Genomic DNA, 18,840 nt, shown 5'->3' with positions numbered 1-18,840 from the left:
AAGTCACTCTGCGCAGCCGCAGTCGCCGGCGGCGGCGTCGGCACGCGCCCGGCGTGAAAGCTTCAACGTGGACTTTCTAGGGGCGCCACCGTCGACTTGCTTTCGCAAGCAAAAAGTAAAGAAAAAACCAAGCGCTTTTGGAGAGGAGACGGCGGAGGAAAGAGTAGATGGCAGTACATTTTCTATATAGTGACTTTAGGTTGACCTGGTTTCCTGCGTCTTCCGTTCATTGCACGCCTGATCAAGCTTCTCTGTCTTATCTTTCCCATCTTCACACTTGGGACGAAAACCAAAGTAGACGACCAAGCGCGATCTGACTTGTGCTATCGCAGAGCGAGTGGCAAGGGTGAGCGGAGGCAAGCTCGACGGACGCACAATCGGGCGACCACTTCCCGCGCTTCGCCCGATTTAAAATTCACCAGAAGAAAAATCAGAAAAATAACTTAGGATGTCCGGCAACCACTAGGAGCGCGCATGTTCATTGAAACCGAAACTATCTTTACTTTCCTGGGGCTGGCAAAACCTCCGCCTGACGATGACGTCACCATGCGTCGCCTAGCAACACTTCGCCCCAGTTGCGCCGACCGCGCCCAGCCTCGCCACAGCTGCGTCATCCGTGACGTCATCGCGCGCGCCGCATCGCTTCGCCTTAGCTTTGCCGAGCCATGACGCCACCGCGTCGTTCGCATTGGTTACCGTGGCTGCCCAGACGCGGAGCTAAGCCATGACGTCACTGCGCCGGCCCACGGGATATGTAGCGCCGTGTCGCCACCGTGGCGTCACAAAAGTCCCACCGTCTCCGCACCGAGCACATCGCCGAGAAGATGGGGCGGCCGAATAAGAGCGTCACTCCCGAAGAAGAGGAAGTGCGGCGCGAAAGCCGCCGCGCTTCCTCATTACGAGCCCGCGAAACCAAGCAAAAGCGTTTGAGTGTCCAGAAGCGTCCAGATACTTTAATGACCGAGTGTTCGTTGCTCCTTGGGCTGTTGATGATTCCGGGATGTTCTTGCGAAAAACATGGCCAAGTCTCGAAGCATAACCTCGCAAAAACTTGGCGGAACCAACCTAAAGCTAGGTGGAGTCGCCAGCTTCCCTGGTTGCCCAGTCTTCGCACCACTATTGTGAAGCTGCCCCTATTTTTATTTTAATTAGTAATAAGCGGGTACCCCTGGTTTAAGTGTGACGTCACTGATAACATCACTTCTCGTCTTGGAGTTTCACGGGAACCTTTACTGATGCGGTGGGTGTCTAAAGTGTACGATTGTGTGCTTTGGTGTACGACAATTAAACTTTCCCTAATTGTTTCTCATTATTCTTGACTCTCAATTAGCTCTTTCCTGTACTAAATCTGTGATCTGATGTCATATCAATCATCAATCATGAGTAGAGCTATCGATATCTACCTGTTTTTTATTTTTTTGATAATTTATTTTTAATTTCGTCCCACCTCTGTGACAAACCGGAAGTCTGTCCCTAACCAGAAGTTCCTGCGCAATAAACAAGAGTGTCACTCGGTGCTCGTGCCACTAAAAATTTGCCTGACTTGATCTAACTGAGAACTGTGCTGGTTTTTATTCTCCTTATGCCCCTCACCCACCCAACCCCGTCCCTTCCTGCAGTGGATTTCTTCTAGCTGCAATAGTATGCAAGCAGAAACGGACTGGAATCGTCATATTCCTGTTTGCTGTAATTCGAAGATTGATCAGGTAAGTTTGGCATAGAAGGAAGTGTGCGCGGATAAACAGAAGTACAGAGCTGTACGGTAGCACGGTAGCCCTGTTCATTTTAATGTGATAACGCAGAAAATCGGGCGTCGGTGTCGGCATTGGAGTACGCGGCCGAGAAATTCATCCCGAACCACCCCGACCTCCCAGGCCCTCCGCGTGGCGCAGAGGCGTTAGTGAACTAATTGAATTTCTCCAAGTAAAATGCGTCAGAAAAATCGTAAAGTACGACTTAACCACAACCTAAACGCATGACAGCGTCGGATTGTAATTTGAATATACGAGAAAACATAATTCTGTTACGTGGAACTCAAATACGAACCCCTTTTCCAGCATTTCTACCATTGATACAGCGGCGCGCCCCAGTCATTTCCTTGCAAAAACACCATCCAGACGGCGCTCTCCTCCTCGGCAGCGGCGCGCGGAGGCGAAGGTGGAGAAAAAAGAAAGCGGCAGGTGCCGGGAAGCCTGATAAGCAGTCAGGGATATTTGAATGCTATCGCGTTCCACTAATAAAGGTGAAGCTTAAGCGTCCTTCAGTTCTTTTTTTTTCTGTGGCACGTATATTTGAATATTCTTCAATTCAAAGTTAATTCCTGCTAACTGGGCACTAGCCAGTTAGCAGTGCAGGCTTATTGTACTCGTTAAAAACTATTACTTTATTAGCAAACATCGACAGTTCCCTTTTCTGACAATTTATGGCAGCTGTGGCATCAAAATTTGCGCGATAATCAATGCGATTTCTAATTAAACATTTTCATTTTAACTGAATCTTTATAATTAGTCACTTCAGGGAGCATGTTATAATCGCAAAGCTAAAGTGGCCAATACTCAAAGCATAACGTTTTGCTAGAAACCGTGTTCGTAGCACCAGCTTTCAGATATAAGGACTCAAAATGCGCCATGAAATGGATTCCTGTTCGGTTAATGTGTTTCGTGCATTTTTACGCCATTGCGCAAACATACTAGCTGAAACAACATATACATTTCGTAGGATGTTTTAAAAAAGGTGGTGGAAAAAGGTGGAATTCCAACTAAGTGAACAACCCTTTACCACTGACCGGCTTCATAAGCCGTTAAATAATAAATACATTGAATTGGTATAATCCGTTTCATTAATTATAGCGCGAATTCTGACATCGGCCGCTGCTAAGCGTTTTGGTTGCAAGCCTATACCAAGTTTTGGTTGCTTTGGTTGCAACTTATATTACTCTAAGAGTATATATATAATCAAGACCATATAAAGCCAACCAGGAATGCAGCCAAGTTTTTTCTATATATATATATATATATATATATATATATATATTCGCATGAAAGAAGCCCGCGAATACACCCAAAATTGCCGCGCGACTGACCTCTCGAGGCACTTTGCGTGTATTCTCGGGCTTCTTTACGCTCTCAAAAACACTTTTATGTAGCACATATTGAGCAACAGAAAGCTGTATCGGGAGTTTTTCATGTTGTTCTACAATTTTCTCATTGACACTTTTCATCTAAATATAATATTTCAAGAGTTGATGAATTAATTAGGACTAATAATGTAATTCGGCGGCATGCGCAAAATAATCTGAGTATCTCCAAGCGACGGCGAACAACATTACCCTGGATCAGTCCAGCTATGTGGCATTTGCATATTTTTCAATCTTGGTGCATTATTGTCGGGACACCCTGTATATATGTTCTCAGTTATCACATTTTCTTTCTGCAACACTGCCATCACAGCAGGGCGTCAATACATTGAAGAAAGTTTTTATTAAACAATCAGTCATATTTAATTAGCTTGCGGGTTGCGGTAGCCGCTCACCCATGTATGCCTACCGTGCTTAAAGGAATGAGTACTGAGAAAAGCATCCTGACTTAAATTTGTCCATCGTTTAAAAAACCTGTTTTCACAAAGCAATTCCGTCATATATAGAGTAAAACATCGATATAACAACGTTAAAGGTGTGCCTGAGCTTACCTCGTTACATGCTCTATTTCTTTATTGCGGCTGTCCGCCCTCACGGCCGACATTGGCAGCCAGTGATGGGAGGAGAGGACACTGTTCATGAGCAGCTCAAATATCCACAAAAGATTGTCTCAGGGTGAAGATGCAGCGGAATACCGCTATAATGAAAAATAGAGCACATTGTAGATATAATAGGATGGATAACCGGTGGACCATTAGAGTTACCGCGGGTTATAGAAAGTTAGTGCGCGCTACGAGGTGGTTACTACGACACCTCCATGTAGTCCGCGTGCACCACATTGCACGTAATACGAGTAAACCAGCTGGTCATGATAATATTAGACATCGAGACATTTTTCGTAATATGCGCAAATTAGCTAACGCCATACGTAATAAGGCGAAAGCCTTAGATGGCTCATGGGTCGAAAATTTGACCGTCCGGGAAATTTAATGGCTCCAAAATTTATGGTGCCACTATTGATTAAGCAAAGTTAATTAAGGCACAGTTAATTAAGAAAGAGTTCATTAAGGCACTCAACCGCGCGACCTTTGGTGTTACTTAAGGCAATGCTAATTAGGGCACAGTTAATCAAGATAGAGTTAATTAAGGATGTAGAACCCATGGTCTTTTTGGTGTGAGTCGAACCCTCGACATGGTGGGAGAAAGCGATAGGAAGTAACAATGCATTCGAATGACTCATAGAGCCACCATGTGTGTTGGTGGGTGCCACCATGGTGCCACCAACAAAGGTAGTGAATTCGAGTGCCTTAATTAACTCTACCTGAATTAGGATAATGTTAATTAGGGCACTGGAAACCACGACCTTTGGTGGGATTCGAACCCACGAACTTTGGTGGCAGAAAACAAGTAATAGGAAGTAACAACGCACTTCGAATCTGAATGTCAAGTAATTTAATGAGTGTCTCGTGAGCGCCCAGGCTTTCGCCTTCATCTTCATTGGCGTATGCTAAAGTGACTGTCAACTTTTATTGTGAATGGGATCCTCACAACCGCCGAAATTCTAACCATAATGAAAAAATTAATTATAACGCCTGTTGATAAGCACTGAAAGATAAACAAAATGAGAAACTACCAACCAGTCACAACCTTGTGAAAATTAACACATACTCGAGCGTAGTTCTGTGCTTCGTCGGTTATATTGCACATACATAAGTTTGGTGTAGTCAAGCACTAGACAAATGTTTGTACATTTTTTACGTCCTAAATACCTGCTTATACATAGTTGCCTTCCCTGCATAATGGTGACATCGTCATGTTACCGTCATTAATATTGTCCCTCCAGAATATTACCGATTCCCAACACGCTTATAACATCCAGGGTCAGATTTTTACTAAGGAGCAGTGAAACTGGTCACGACGAAGAGTACGTTTCGTTAATTAATAACTCATGGTTATGTAGCTCCAGAAAGAAGTCGGTACACGGACTTCGTCGCGACGCGGAGTACTAGGTTGGTGTTGCGCTGCGGTTGTCTTTTTTTTTTTTTTACGAAGTCCATACAGACGCGCGCGGAATATTTACTCGACACAAGAACTGAGTGAAACAACAACGCCTTGGGCCCAAAAACAAGAAATGCGCTGCGCTTCTCGGAAACACTGCAAGTTCATTTTGAGACGGTTAATAACCGTGAAAGCTTCAAAAATCTATACATTCACCGATACGCTTTCATCCCGATACCATTATTTTCTCTCGTGCGCATTGCAGTACTCAATGTTGCGCAACTCTTGGACTTCCTGTATCGGTCCAGCACTTCAAAAAACTGAAGTAACGCCTGTTAATGAACAGCTTCGCTATTAAGTTAATCACTTTCCGTCGGAGAATCCTGCACTGCATTACTCGGACAAACAAGTTCAAAATCTCGGAAACGCTTTCATACTATGGCACTTCAGCGGCTCGTTAAACGGACCCATCGGAAATTTTGGTTATGCACCTGAAGTTGTAAATTGCGCTGTCCAGGGAGCGTTCAACAGCAAGATTATTTACAAAGAGTTTTGGAGTAGCCGACACAGTTCTGAGCTAGGGAAGCCTTGGCGCGAATATGCGAGATGCACATGTACACCCTCGCCGCAATAGAGATTCAGGAGCAGCTCCCCCAAGCGACATTCATGTGCTGTCTTCCTCACATGTCCGACAGAGTGCCCACGTGACGTTTACGTCACCATCCCGCCTCCTATTTTTTTTCTCCCTTCTCTTCTAAGATGACCGATTCATTTCTCGTTCGGATGAGTGACGCACCTTCTTGCGACAGTTGCGGCTGGGACAAGTCTATGGAACATCTCCTCTGTGTCTGTCCACGCTATGATGAGCCACGCCTTCTACTCCCCACACGTTAGATCCCCTGCGTTCAAGACCGCTAACGGTGACAAAAGTACTTGGGGCGTGGCCGCATAGCTCACAAGCTCAGAAAGCGACGCGTGCGCTAATACAGATCCCGAAGTAGACAGATCTCAGTGAGCAGCTGCAGTTGAGATGTGCCCCTCCCGACGAAGCGACACCTAGCGTTTTCTATCCCTTCTTTCTTCTCATCCCCTAAACTCCTTTCACTTGCGTAGGGCAGCAAACCAGAGGTGCGTCTGGTTGACCTCCCTGATTTCTCCTTCAGTGTTCTTTGCTTCTTCTCCTCTTGATGCGCGCAGCATTTGCACAGGCGGCACTGCACGCATTCGTGTCAGGGGAGTTGGTTGCGCTGCAGCAGGCTATTTCTTAGGCGCCTCCATGCGTGTGACGTCATCTGTCTTGCCTCCTCCGCAAAAGGTGTGCGTTGTGATCAATCTATGAAAACCGTCCCCATATGATCTGCGCTTGAAATGCGCAATCTTAGTGAGAGGCTCATGAAAGCCTGCCTCCCTCGCGTGTGTCGCCGTGGTGTTTTTAAAGAGAATCATTCATCCCCAAGAATCTGTAGTTTCTTGCCATGTTATACGCGTATATAGGACGGAATTTTGACCAGCAAAGTAGTGCCAGTTAGTGCAGTTCTGTTCTGCCTCATAAACAACAAATCACGACAAAAAAAACTTATAATCTCGGATCATTGACATCCCTTAATTTTAGTGCACAGCTAGAACTCTTAATGGAATAGTGCATGATATGCAACGGTTTCTTGGATTGACTTAAACAATTTTTATATTTGGCCTACGCCATTCAGGGGCTATTGGGTATCTGCAACTGGGTATATGCCCCTTATCAGCAACGCAACAGAAAAGAATCGCATGAACAGTTTGAAACGCTGCTTACACACAAATCTTAGCGTCACCTAGATGCCAACAGTGCATTGGGTCTGCATAATGTTTTTTGTTCTTTCTTAGTTTTTACCATTGCTAGACGCACTGTCAATAACAAAGCACACTCTTCCAGAACCATGGCTCCGGTATTCTTTTTCCTCATGTGCCTATACCTACTACCACTCATTACGTCCGGACCGAACGCCCAAACTTACTTTCAAAGTGTTCACGAAGACTTCCGGAGCCAGTGGCTGTTTCTGCTGCTACAAGTGCAAAACTACTGCTTCGACATCAACCCTGACATCGTAAGGATCTTCTTTGTGGCGCATGTTAAGTTGATACCTTTGCAGAACTCGAACGTCGCCTTTTTTTCGCAGTCATGCCTTAAAATGCGTCTTTAAGTGAAAGATTTGTTTTCCTGCACCCGCCGCGCTGACATGGATGCTATGGCGTTGCGCTGCTAAGCCTGAGGTAGCGGGTCTCAACTCTGGCCGTGTCAGCCGCATTTCGATGGGGGAGAAATGAAAAATGCACGCGTACCATACATTGGGTGGAACTTAAAACAACCAGGTGGTCAAAATTTTTCCTGAGTCCCCCGCTGCGGCGCACTGATTAATTCGCTGAGTAATCGTGCCGTGGTTTTGGCACCTGAAACATTAGAATTTATATTTTTTCTTCGCCACTAGAGGGCTCAAAAGCTTTAATATGAAAAAAGGGTAAAAATGTCCGTCCCGGAAGCACAAAAATTATATAACTTCTGGGGTTTTACGTACCAGAATTACGCTATGATTATGAGGCATGCTGTAGTCGGAATACACCGGATTAATTTTGACCACTTGCCACCTAGGGTTCTCTACCGTGCACCCAATTCACAGTATGCGGGAAGTGTAGAACCACTCATCTCTCAAACGTGCAGAATAGGCAGCGTGGCGCACTGAAGTATACAAGCACTTTCTCGGCTCTCTCTCGGCACGGTAACTGACTGTGCTTGAAGTGCTCGAATTTAGGGGTAATTACCTACTGATCCCAACTCATGAATTTGGCAGCGATGGCACCGTCACAAAAGGTGGGGAGCGATGACTTCGCACGCCCTTTTGTCAGGTATAAATGCCTAAGCAAAGGACCCACAAAGGCAAGACCTTTCACACGGTCTATGACCGGCGTGGATACGGTGCGAAGAATACCCCGAAGGGAGAACAGGCCAGTCGTCGAAAGCTTATAAAGGTCAGCGTAGTGACTGCGTAAAATTCGACAAAAACGTTTCTTTGACGGAGCGCTTGTATATTTCCGGTGCGCGTGATACTTCTGGTATTCTATGACAGCGGGCCTGCGGACAAATTTCGCAGAAACGTGACGACAGAAATTAGAGCCACGCATGCAGCGAGGAATCGCTAAGAGCGTGGAAATGTGAGCGAGAGAGCCATGATGGGAAAAGGTGCCAAACGCTTGCCTAAAGTCTAACAACTCTGCTAACGATATCGGGCACAAGCCGGTAGTTGGTGGATTAAATTCAGTTGTAACCTCAGTGGCTAGGATAATCTCGAGGCGGGCCAGCAATTGCTACCTCCCCTTTTTATTTGTTTACTGGAATGCATTTAAAGGGATCATGGGGATGTGGGATGTGGATCAGAAAGCAAACGGGGATAGCCGATATTCTAGTTGACATTAAGACGAAAAAATGGAGCTGGGCCGGCCATGTAATGCGTAGGATGGATAACCGGTGCACCATGAGAGTTACAGAATGGATACCAAGAGAAGGGAAGCGCAGTCGAGGACAGTAGAAAAGTAGGTGGGGTGATGAAGTTAAGAAATTTGCAGGCGCAAGTTAAAATCAGTTAGCGTAAGACAGGGGTAATTGGAGATCGCAGGGAGAGGCCTTCGTCCTGTAGTAGACATAAATATAGGCTGATGATGATGATGATGATGATTTAAATGCTGTATGGAGCCCATTCCTTTCAGTCTTGGCTCTAATCACTAAACTGATAGATCAGTAAGACTCCATACGATGCAACGCTAGTCTGGGTCATAACCACATGGTGGGCGAACAGTGAGACTCAGTTGGTCGCATGCAGCGATAGTTGTGCTAGGCTCTAACTTTAGAAAAAATATAAGAGTAAGGCGCTGTTTACTTTTGTGTTTATCATCAGTGTTCTACTGCGAACTCTACATTTGACTGTGCAAATATTTTCGCTGCGATATATGTCCAAGTTTGTTACCTCCAACCTGCCTCCTGCTTCATCATTGCCTGTTATCACCTTGAAGAGACTTGATCAAGTTGAAGGAAGATCAACAAACGTTACTCGAGAGTATTTGCATTCTACCCCCATTTAAATGCGGCAGCCGCGGCCGCGATTCAATTTCGTGCCCTTGGGATTAGCAGCACAACGCCAGAGCCACTACACAATCCCGAAGGTTGTCCCAGAAACATGGCTTTCAGTTGTAGATATCACTTGATTGTCAAATGCAAAAATAAAATCAGACTGCCAATTAAATTTTTGTTCCTGGCATGACTCAAAATATACGCAAAATTGCCTGTGGCAGATATCACAATTCTAACCCTTGAGTTACTCGATAAAGTGGCCATTACTTCTACGAGAAATCTAGATGCTCAATTGAATAATGAACATAATTAAACAAATTATCTAGGAATGGTTGCTAGTGAGTTTGTAAGGTTGGAACGAATATGAGGATCGCCATGGTTTCAAGATATGCGCGGTCAAACTTGCGGTAAAAATGCACTGTTGTTCCACCTACTTTTTAATGAAAGCGCTGTTTTATACATTGAAGCATAAAAATAACTAGAAGGCCAATGCATTTCGTCGTCCGCTTTGAAATTTAATATCTTTAAGCTGGTGTAGTTCCAGGAACGAATTCGTTTCAAATCGATATGTCTTGCATACTCACTATTGCTGCAATTCGTAGATTGAAATATCTGCCTTAAAGTAAATAATGAAGCCAGAAAAAGCAAAGAGGAAATTATTTTCACATTTCTTTGAAACGTAAAAATATTAATGAAAAGGAAACTGAAAGCGGATGAAAAGACAACTTGCCTCAGGTGGGACTCGAACACGCATCTTCTGCATTATACGCATGCGAGACTTCACGATTTCAGCTACTGCGGCGGCCATATTCCCGTCCACTTTCTTGGATATTGATGGATGCGTACAGTGGCCGACTTTCTGAAGATGATCGGGGGAGCGCCGATCGAAATTCTTTAGACGCTCTCCGGCGGAAGCCTTCCGGAGATGCACGGACAAGAATAATCGACTTTCTCGTTCTCTCCTGCTGTTCTATTTCCGTCATCACTCCCCAGAGAAGTGCAAGATGATTAACCTCTCATGCTCCCTCTTTCTGTCTCTCTTTCTTTTGCATATAATAAACATTAGTTCACCGCAAGAGAACGCTCGTGAGTTGCACGTGCAAGATTCAATAGAAAGAAACAAACTCATAAGATGATATGATATGCTCCGAGAGTTATGACGGCGTAAGAGAGCAGCCGCAGAGGAGGAGAAGGTCGCTTAATCTCAGTGTTGCCTCACCGGAAGATATGTCGGGGGACGTGCTGCATGAACTTTTGGTCCGTGGATCGCATGATCACCTTCAAAAAGTCGGTGACTGTACAAGATTAGCGATAGGAGTGTTAACCACCACCACTCACGGCCAAATCGGTGCATGTTCAACGTCTTTTAACCACAGGTGTCACGCAGTGCATTACACCTGCAAGGTTAGGATCAATTGGCCAAGAAACTCTCATATATCCTAGGTCACGGCAATAAGGCTGCCAAATTTAAGGCCGTCGTTCATTGAATAGCAAGGGGCTCGAATTTGGTAGTCTTGATGTTCTGACCTTCGGTGAAGGTATACGTATGCGGAAAGCAAAAACAATGTGCAAATGCGCAAACCCATTGTTGCTGTACATTCATATCTTACAGGGTTATTGTTTTTTTTTGCATTTGTGTCCCTTTTATTGTTACTACATATAACGTCTCTTAAATTCTCGGAATAATAAAAAAAAATAAACAATGTGCTTAACAAATCAAGTTGTAAATTTATGTTACATTACCTAATACATTTATCACTGAGTTTATGACGCATGAAGATAATTTAGACTTGAAGCCTGTCATTTTAAAAACGATATTATTTTGCAAAATATTGTCACGTGGTAGTGGCGGTCCAGAGCACAGTAGCAAAACTGTGAATGACGAAACTAACTATTTATTTGGCGAATCTGTACCCAGAAAAACAAGCTAGGCCGGTATTTTTTAGCCATGCCTTTCCAGTAATGATGTCTTTTCACGCTTATCGCGCTTTGTCAGGGGTTAGAGCGACGGTCCGCTCGCGTTATCAACGGGATCAGCCGGCCGTGAGCGGTGGATGATAAGACTAGTATAGAATAAGTCATAAGGCATCGCTACAAAATCGTGGCCCTGCTCCTAGCAGACAACGTGCTCGTAATCAAAATGATTGACAGGAGCGCGTGGTCATTTTGACGTCATCAAAAACGACGAACTCTCCGGCTGTTTGTCGTCCAGGGAGTTCACCGCTTGCCGATGGCCTGCTATCTCCCTCCCATTGTCACAAATTTTGCATACGGCTACTTTGTAACGTTACAGGAACAGAACAGAACGCAAAACAAACAAAGATCTCCGATCGCGCCCCGGATGAGTGGGTCAAGCGCGTCGGCTTTTATACATGAGCGATCGAAGGTTCCAGAGTAATCGCTGATGCCCGCCTGTCTTCCAGAAAGTACTACACAATTCGCGTCGCGCTTACATGCAATAAGATTACACAAGGTTCGGTTACAACAGACAGCGGATAGAATCATCCATAACATTCGATAAACTTCAGATACATGCAGTGCGTCCTGCGCTGAGCGATAACATTTGTTAGATGGAGAAACGCGGTCAGTCGAGAAAGATAAACAAGTGCACGTGTTAATATGCTCCTAGCGCAATTGCGACTATACAAATATATATATATATATATATATATATATATATATATATACATGTCCATCACTCGACCTGCTTCTGTAAGGCTCATTCGCACTAGGCCGACACGACACCGATTTTGGTCTGCCGACTGTTGGCGACTGCGGTTTCCTTCCTTGAAATCGCTGGTCACAGCGTTTTCCGTCCTGTAAGCTGCTGTCGCCATCAGTCGGCAGACCAAAATCGCTGTCCTATAGGTCTAGTGTGAATTAGCCTTTACAGAAAAGGGTTAGTCGCGCGCCTTAACGGAGGTAGTTCGTAGCAGCCTCTTCAGCACCGCTGACTTAAGTAACATTTATTTTCAGCGCTGCGCGCTCACGAAATCAATTTCATGCACACAAGTGGGCTTCAGCCTTTCGAAACGTACGAACTATCTGCAAGCAGTTATTATGACATGCTAGACGCATGGCATCATTAGCAGCGTTCTATAGGACGGAATGGCCGTGGAGACGTTCAGTATGTGCCATAAACAGCCAATGTGTGCAATAACCCCAGCGAATAATACCGCGCACCTCCTTCTTACACAGGAGAATACACGGGAGGACATTAAACAGTGACTATAGGCCGGTGCACTTAAAACCTGACTAGTGCGCAAGTAGCTATTTGCGCCAGAGACGGATATGGTCGCGGTCCGAGTATTTTAGACTCACAAAATTGGCTGAAATCCAGCCAGTTTTATGTAGTCTGCAGAGAGGTACCGCACCTCTTACCGAAGACGGGTACATAGCATGTGCCCGATGGTTTCGTCGCATATATAGCATGGCATGCAGTAACGCCTACATGGTTACACTGTGAACTCACAGGGCTTTTACAAGCCTTGTATTGCACTCAATACTCCAAAAACACTGCCTACTGAATGTGTTGAAGCTTAGACACGCGACAGCGGCAAGAAAATGTTGCCAGTGACATGTTTTTCTATCGCAGCGAATGTTTCCCCACCTGTGGTACCTATCCTTAGACTTCCAATTCTTCCTCCTGAGCCTGCCGATACTTCTGCTGCTGAAGAAGTAAGTGATTTCGTTGCGCAGTGCATGAATTCTTGTTCGGCCATCGTTGTTTCGCGATAGAGCTATTGTATGCTCATTTGCGTACAAGTTGTACCCTAGAAGCATTGGTGGTGAATAAAAGTGCGTCCAGCGTGCAAGTTCGAGCTTTTTTTTTCAGTGTGTTGTGGCACGAAAATACATACAAAAATTTTGTTTTGAGGGATTACAGGCCAACTTGAACAAAATTTTAGACCGTGTAAGAATCTTATACTTTCAGATAGTGTAAATATACAGCAGGTCTAAGTGCAAAACCTTGCGTTTGAAATACGAGTGAATGTGTAGTGAAAAGCCCGCAAAAATACACGTTTATGATGCCGAAATTGCAAAAACCGCCGCCATTACTGCTTGCCAGAAATGACGCACCACTCGGAACGTTAGTAAGCCGCGAGGCTTCTAGGCATGACCTTCGAGATTAGGCACGCCCGCGGCTTGCAGGAAATCTGGGAGACGATAAGCGGGAATTGGTGTCACGTCCGCTAACCATCAGATTCACGCTTTGTCGGCCATGGATGCTATAGTTACAGATTGTTACTAAGAAATATCGACACCTAATAGCCCTACAGCTTTGCCACGATTTCTTCAATAGTATGCACTCTATAACCAATTTAGGCAAAGTGAAATTTTGTTGCAATTTATTTATTTATTTATTTATTTATTTATCTATTTATTTACTTATTACAGCCTTGCAGAGGGGAATGGTAACCAAAAATGCAAAATCAGAACTTACTTATAGAATAATAGGTGGCAATAAAAATAAAAATAAATAAGCGCCATACGACATATACGAAAAAAGAAGCTGATAAAGACCCGAATCCTGTTAATGAAATGTTAGATAGCTAAGATGTATTAAACTAGTTATGGTTTTGAATCGTTGCACTTTTTCGCACAAAGATGATGACCTTTAACTGGGGCTGGAAAGGACCATAAGAACCTATTTCGAGAGTTTACCATTTCTACAGCTCAGATTGTGCGCAATACCAACCGGAAGCTTCCCCAATCACTTTATCATTGGTCTCTTTCTCCCGGTAGAATCAAATTTATACATGCCCATAATCTGACGCAGCTGTGGTGCAAGCACTTACGCAATGAGATACTTATTGAAGGATCAGTCATACGCAATTTGTGTGCCTCAGATACTGCATTCTGGGGTTTTACGTGCCAAAACCAGTTCTGATTATGAGGCACGCCGTAGTGGAGGGCTCCGGATTAATTTTGACCACCTGGAGTTCTTTAACGTGCACTACAACGCAAGCACACGGGCATTTTTGCATTTCGCCTCCATCGAAATGCGGCCGCCGCGGCCGGGATTCGATCCCGCGATCTCGTGCTCAGCAGCGCAACGCCTTAGCTGACTGAGCCACCCCGGCGGGTGTGCCTCAGATAACCGCAATGCACAAGGCGTCACACAAAATAATGTGCATCCTCTCTGCATCAGAATTTCTTACTCGCTATTGGGGAAACAGGAAAGTGCCAGCAGCCATAGAAACGACAGGTTGCATAGCAAGCCCTCGCATTTCGTGCTACGTAATGCACTCTGTCTGTGAGCAGGCGATGGCGAAATAACTTTGATTGGTAATGTGAGCGTCTCGTAAATCGCCTCCGGAAGGGTTTAACTGAACATGGGTGAATAGGCAGCGACTGTAAGAGCAACTTTAATGTTTATTACTGCCCCTTGTCGGACACGCGATTTCTAATTTCATAGCCAACTAACCCGTATACATATATAAGGTACGTTTGCTGCAAAAGGCAACATGTTCGATAATTTTTCAGGCGTTACTTTTGGCTTTCCTGTTTACGTAATCGGTGAGGCAGCAGTTGAGCACTTCACGTTTGCTTTCTTTTTTTTTCTTACAGTCGTCCTAAGATTGCTGTCGCTATATTTGGACTGCTATCAGTTGGTAGGGTGTTCCATTGCAACGTGGCAAGTGGCCGGTAACGACATGACACCTTTCGTCGTCGTGGTGACCGAGTCGGTATCGTGAGTATAACTCATTTTCTATTTCCATTTCGCTTTAGCCTAAAGTCTAAGTTAATTTGTGGGCTTAAACGTCCAGACACTGCACAGTAGGTTGTGAGATACGCCTTATAGTGGAAGGCCGCGGATTATATTTTGACCACCTGGGCATCTTTAACGTGCACCTTAAGCGTGGTACAGCAGCGTTCTTGAATTCCTTAAACACCTGCTGCCGTGTGTCTCATAATCAAATCGTGGTTTTGGCACGTAAAACCCCAGAATTCAATTCAATTCATTTAACCAGCTGCCGATCCCTCACTCACAGCTGTTCGTCACACTTGAACGTTTTGCACTTATTAGTATTTACAAAAAGGGATCGAAGGCGTAAGCCCACACCCCGCTTGGAGATTGCATCTACTATAATCGCAGTTGAATATACAGCCTGCATCAGGGAAAGTGTCCCATGCCAAGCGCAGACTAAGCCAACTAAAGTGATTCTTATCAGGTATTCATCGGGAACGCAAATTTTAGTCTCCTGATGGAGGTAACAAAGGGGCACGCCGCTTTGTTATTAGAAGCATCACTTGTTTATGTTTGAGTTACGTGATGCGGTAGCAAGTTCAGGTAATACACAGGAAGACAGAGGAGTGAAGTGATCAACCATGTTCCAGCGAGCAACGTCTCAGACTGGAGCCGAAGATTCGATCTCAGAATGGAGCCCACTGCTGTCCTGGCGATGACTAGTCATCGTCATAACAGCAGTCGGAACATTCGCCTCTTGCAGCGACATGCTTTAATTACTCTTGATTATCTCAGTGGGAGTAAGAGTTCGGTGCAGCCAGCTATATTCAGGACAGTATGACAGGCTGTTCACGAAGACTTAGTAAATATATATGGACAGCTTTTATTTTTACACACTTTGCACGGTGCCACATAATGCTGAAGACCTCTGCAAGCATACGGATAGAAAAGCATTTGGAAATTCTGCTATAATTGTGTTCCATTCTGTATACAATAGAGCATAGGGCGCTTATATTTATAAAATAAGGTGAAAGAACCAACGAATCAGCATATATTATTCCTAATATATTTAGAAGTGCCTTGAAATGCCGTTTCGAAAATTTTGCTAAAATACCCTACTAACATCCTTTTTTTTAATTCGTGATGTTTAACCATTTTCTCACACTGTATTGAAATTGATGCCTTATTACGTGGAGTGGGATAGCATAAAGATGTGCTTTTGTTCGTGAAGGAATAAGATTGAAGCATTCTGTCTTGCCGTCAATCCCCCGCAAGAAAAAGTACGGCAGAGCCCTTCTTACGATGAATGCGGACGAGAATGCGATTAGCATTGAAACAATGTAGCGACACGCAGTACTGCCAACGCCGGCCCGCGCATTCAGCTGGGCTCCTCTCTCACGCTTCCTACTGCAAATTAACGTTGCGCCATCTAGCAGCGTCACCGTAACGACCGGGTACGGCACGGGTTCAATGTCTCCGAGCATTAGCAAAATGGAAAGGATCATTTTTGGTCACTATAGAGTGACGGATGCCACATGGCACATGCCTTTACCCAATCAGGCGTCAAAGAAGTTCATTGAAGAGCAGCACAGACCGAGTGGCATATACCCAGTCCTCCAAGTAGCTGTCTTGAAGATGGTTTATTGAAGAAGAGTGGTAGATACACAGTGCCACACATTCAGTGCCGCATCCACAGTGATCCAAGTCGGCGTCAAAGAGGCTCGTTGAAGAACGGCATATAGGTACAGGTGGCCACATACTCAGTAATCCAAGTTGGTTCGGCGGTTGGTTTCGAATCCTGTTGCCTCAGCACAACAGGCCGATGCGCTGCCCGTTCAACAACGGACTACCCGTCACCAGGGTTTGCGGGAAAACGGTTCGATAGATAAATAGACAGTCCGCCCCCGAAAAGTTTGTGAAGTACACAAAGAATGCAAATCGCTTTAAAATAACCTTTAACTACAACTAGATATAAACAACTGTGATTTCTATACAACCCGTCTCTGCATACACAACTTAATTCGAGGTGTGGGTCATGCAGAACGATCCTAGAGCCGTTCCTTCCCTGGCCTTGCGCTTGATGTATAGTTAGGCGAAAACACTGTACCGAATGCTTAAACGATCACGTCTGGGAACATGAGTAAAATGCCCCATTTCGCCGTAAATCAGAGAACAGACATGTCGAGAGTGATGTTGGTGTAAAAATAACAGTGGACACTCCTTAACTCTTAAGCGCTGACAGGTTACATTTCCGCTATGCCACTTATTTCTTAAGGCAATTAATTCAAACTTATGTACTGAATTTCTGTAAAGAGATGATCAAATATTATCTAAGTTCCTGGTGTGCGCCGGGACGAATAATGTGTAATTGAAAAAATAACCAATGCACATTTAGCGCTATTCGGATGTCTGGCTTAATCCCGATTTACCCTCCCGTCTATTTCGCAGAATATTTTATTAAGGCGAAAGCCTTATAAGTCTCACCGTTCAGTCGACCCTAAGTACTTGAGCAAAAACGCGGCGACTACACGAAAAGTACAAAAATTGCCGACGGCGTGAAGAGTAAGGACATGATGCCGGTTTGGTGTAGTGACTTAATACACCAACCCGGCATCATGTCTTACCTATACGAAAACGCTCACGCAACAATTTTGATGGTGTGCGGGTCACTTCTATGAATAAGCGAATTAAAAGGAGGAATAAGCGAATTAAGAGGATGAGTAAAGAGGGTGACTAGGCGAATTAGACTAAGCGAAGTAAGGCGGTCAGCCTTTAATTCATCGGCACTTGGGCTTTTGCCTTCAAGTCGTCGCAGGGATAACACAAGAGACCCTGCGAATTTTTCTGTCAAAGGCTCATGGGCAAAAAACTTCTGCCACGTAATAGCGTTCCTATATTGACCAGAATTCAGGGACCCACCACGCATGATAGCCATCGGCATGAGAACTAGACGACCGTTGCGGTGACTGCCGATCAAGGATGGTCCTGACGTAGGAGATGTTTTATAATACGGGCCCTGAACCTTAAGGATGACTTGGTGATACATCGTACGTGTCACCGCCGTAGTGATCATCAGCCAAATGTCCTTATGTCTTCATGGCTGGTCGTCATTTACTCAGAGTCGTTCACATTAAGAACCACCGGTGAATGCAACCACCTCCCTGCCCTCTATCACTCCTGTCTGCGAGTTTTTTCTACAAATTCCGCATATCCATAGAGTGATTCTTTTCTTTCCTCTCTGTGGAGTACTCGGGAGCTAGAGAAAGTGGTGATAATTAATCAAAATTAATGAAAGAATCAACAAATTTCTTATTCCTTCGTTGAAACACCTTGTATGTAAAGCCCATTTAGTTTAATGCGTCATTCAATGTTGAAAATAATTAATTTCTGCTATTTCCTTTCTTTCTATCTCTCTTCTTGCAGAACATTTCTGAGGACTGGTTACCGCTACTACTTCTACCCCTTCTACCATGCCGTCTGCTATTTTTCGGGGTCAATAACATTTTTCTTGGTTGCTTGGTTCAGGGAGAGAAAGATACCTAAGGTGAGTTTGATAGGAGGTCGAGTGCAAAAAAGCGAGACCTTCTTTTTGGAATGGGCAATGAATGGCGTAAAAACACTAATTGTGATAACGTACAAATGACTCTTAGAATTTAGTTACGCATAAAATGACCTCTGCGCACCATTGTGAGCGCGAATTCAGAGGGGGAATCCATAATCCAGCGAAAGCCGTTGTGAATGAAGTGAGAGTCCAAGGAAAAGGCAGCAAAATGTAACGCCACTGGTGTATTCACCATGGGACAAATATAGCTAAACCTTACCTGTCAGCGCCACGGGAGTTCAGAAAAGTGCAAGTGCGTTGAGGGGCTATAGCCGCCTAACCTATCCTCAAAGTTGCATGCCTTACAGTGT

General features: G+C 44.7%; 1 protein-coding gene across 1 annotated transcript in view; it reads left to right on the top strand.

Moving 5' to 3' along the window:
- Nucleotides 1–18,469, top strand: part of LOC119437090 (nose resistant to fluoxetine protein 6-like) — a 95,290-nt gene extending 76,821 nt beyond the window's left edge. Inside the window, exons 9-13 of the mRNA XM_037704167.2 lie at nucleotides 1,620–1,706; nucleotides 7,050–7,221; nucleotides 12,832–12,914; nucleotides 14,808–14,931; nucleotides 18,352–18,469. Coding sequence (XP_037560095.1) covers nucleotides 1,620–1,706; nucleotides 7,050–7,221; nucleotides 12,832–12,914; nucleotides 14,808–14,889 — 424 coding nt within the window. The 3' untranslated portion in view covers nucleotides 14,890–14,931; nucleotides 18,352–18,469. The remainder of the gene's footprint in view (nucleotides 1–1,619; nucleotides 1,707–7,049; nucleotides 7,222–12,831; nucleotides 12,915–14,807; nucleotides 14,932–18,351) is intronic.
- The last annotated feature ends 371 nt before the right edge of the window (nucleotides 18,470–18,840 follow it).

This window comes from Dermacentor silvarum, chromosome 1 (genome assembly GCF_013339745.2).
Source record: "Dermacentor silvarum isolate Dsil-2018 chromosome 1, BIME_Dsil_1.4, whole genome shotgun sequence".
NCBI classification, from domain to species: domain Eukaryota; kingdom Metazoa; phylum Arthropoda; class Arachnida; order Ixodida; family Ixodidae; genus Dermacentor; species Dermacentor silvarum.
This window is presented reverse-complemented; position numbering and strand designations above follow the sequence as displayed.